Source organism: Trichoderma evansii (genome assembly GCF_050947405.1).
Source record: "Trichoderma evansii strain SZMC 28006 chromosome Unknown GGI43scaffold_62, whole genome shotgun sequence".
Classification (NCBI taxonomy): domain Eukaryota; kingdom Fungi; phylum Ascomycota; class Sordariomycetes; order Hypocreales; family Hypocreaceae; genus Trichoderma; species Trichoderma evansii.
Genome location: NW_028145144.1, coordinates 5574 through 7328, shown reverse-complemented (window position 1 = coordinate 7328; position 1755 = coordinate 5574). Strand labels below are relative to the sequence as shown.

General features: G+C 37.4%; 1 protein-coding gene across 1 annotated transcript; it reads left to right on the top strand.

Moving 5' to 3' along the window:
* Positions 1 to 492: 492 nt before the first annotated feature.
* Positions 493 to 1232, top strand: GGI43DRAFT_433358 (uncharacterized protein; the record flags this gene model as incomplete). Its single annotated transcript, XM_083209734.1, has 1 exon — positions 493 to 1232. One exon carries the CDS (start codon positions 493 to 495, stop codon positions 1099 to 1101), a length of 609 nt encoding a protein of 202 aa, XP_083054953.1. The 3' UTR covers positions 1102 to 1232.
* Between the last annotated feature and the right edge of the window lie 523 nt (positions 1233 to 1755).

Genomic DNA, 1755 nt, shown 5'->3' with positions numbered 1-1755 from the left:
TAAACATAAAACCTATATATATGCTACCCTTTGAAAAGTAATGTAATATATTTATTTATGGAGTTTCTCTTCTGGCGGCTGTAATATTCATGTTGAAACTTCTTGACCTCGCTGTTGATGGCAGATGTACTGGCCAATCAGGTTTTAGCGGTCAAAACTAAACCCTTTTCATTTTTGCGGTCACCTAATTAGGAATCCAGTATCCACCTTACAAACTAAGAGATAACCTACCCAATTGCAGGCCATGTCTCCTAAATCTCATATGTATACCCCTATTGACGATGCATAATAAGATCACTTACATTTTTCTATAAAAATATAAAAAATAACCCTCTCTTTTACATTTCCTAGTTTTTCATTTATATATTAAATATGCTTTTTAAATTTCTCCTTTCTATTCTCTAGATTGAAAAAGCCTTATCTCCTCTTCTCTTCCCTATTTTACGGCTCCTATTACTAGTGTACTTATCCTACTTATTAATTTACGATATTATGAATGATACCAGGAGTGCCCTGGGAAAGCGCAAGCGTGGTAGGCCTCGCATACATTCTACGCCTCAAGCCAAAGCTGCGGTAGACGTGCAACGGAAGCGAGCGGCGCGGCAGGACGCTTCCTCTGCACAACGCAACGTAATACATACGAACTTCTACAACCCAGTCCTGTCCCTAGAGTCAGCAGAAAGCTCTGAGTGGGTGAACTTATTTAGCGGCGCTTATCCGCTAGCCAACCGTCCTGATGCGCCACAGCCAGACCAAAGAGACATATCACAGTTCTTAACTGCCATTGATCCTCAGTTGGAAGGGGATACGGAAGAGCAAGCCATTTTCGACGCTGGAACTCCCGCAGATGTTGCGGATTCTGGTCCTGTTCTGAACTACAATAATAATAGTCCAGTTGCAGACGAGGCCATTGGCTTTGATGTTCCCTTGGAACCCCCGCATCAGCTAGAGAATAATGAACCAGATCTAGCTGGGCGCCTTGCACAGAAACTAGCAGAACAGCTCGTCAAATTTCAAGGGTGTTGCACTGACTGCCACCAAGCAGCAAAACAAAGTTGCTTGGAAAGTCCAAATGCAAATGCACAGACCAGCCTTGTGTAGTACATGGAATCTACAGTTGGATTAGGCGTTGACGTCCTTAGCAGCAAGACCCTTATAAAACAGAAAGATAACCTAGCTAGAAAAATAAGCCCCGAAATTAGAAAGAAAGTCTTCTATAGCCTTAATTCCGGAGCTGGGATACCTTATATTTACTTAAATAAATATAAGAGGGTCTTAAGCGGTGCAGGCGTTACCTTTAATATGGACAGTATTATAGGCTTTTTAAGCAGTTTTGCTATCGCTAAGCGGGGTATTTGTTAATCTCTTACTAAAATAACTGTCTTAGACCTTTAGTCTGATCTACACCTTCGCTTAATTCCAGTAATATACTTTAATATAAATAAAGTATAATATTAAATTTACTAGCTTATATAATAAGTACCCTATTATACTTTTAGTTATATTATTAGCTAAGAATATGTTTTTTTATTTCTTTTTTCTTAAATTATATTAAGGTCCTGATATAACTTGCTTGAAAAGTATTCAAGTAGCTGATTTAAATTTATAAAACACTGGCTATTTTTTATTTAAAAGGAATTATTAGTATAATTATATATATAAAGATTTAAATTATATAAGGTCTTATATCCCCTGTCAGGGATATACTATATTAGCCAGGGCCGTGTAAATACTTATAAATAATTTAATTATTAA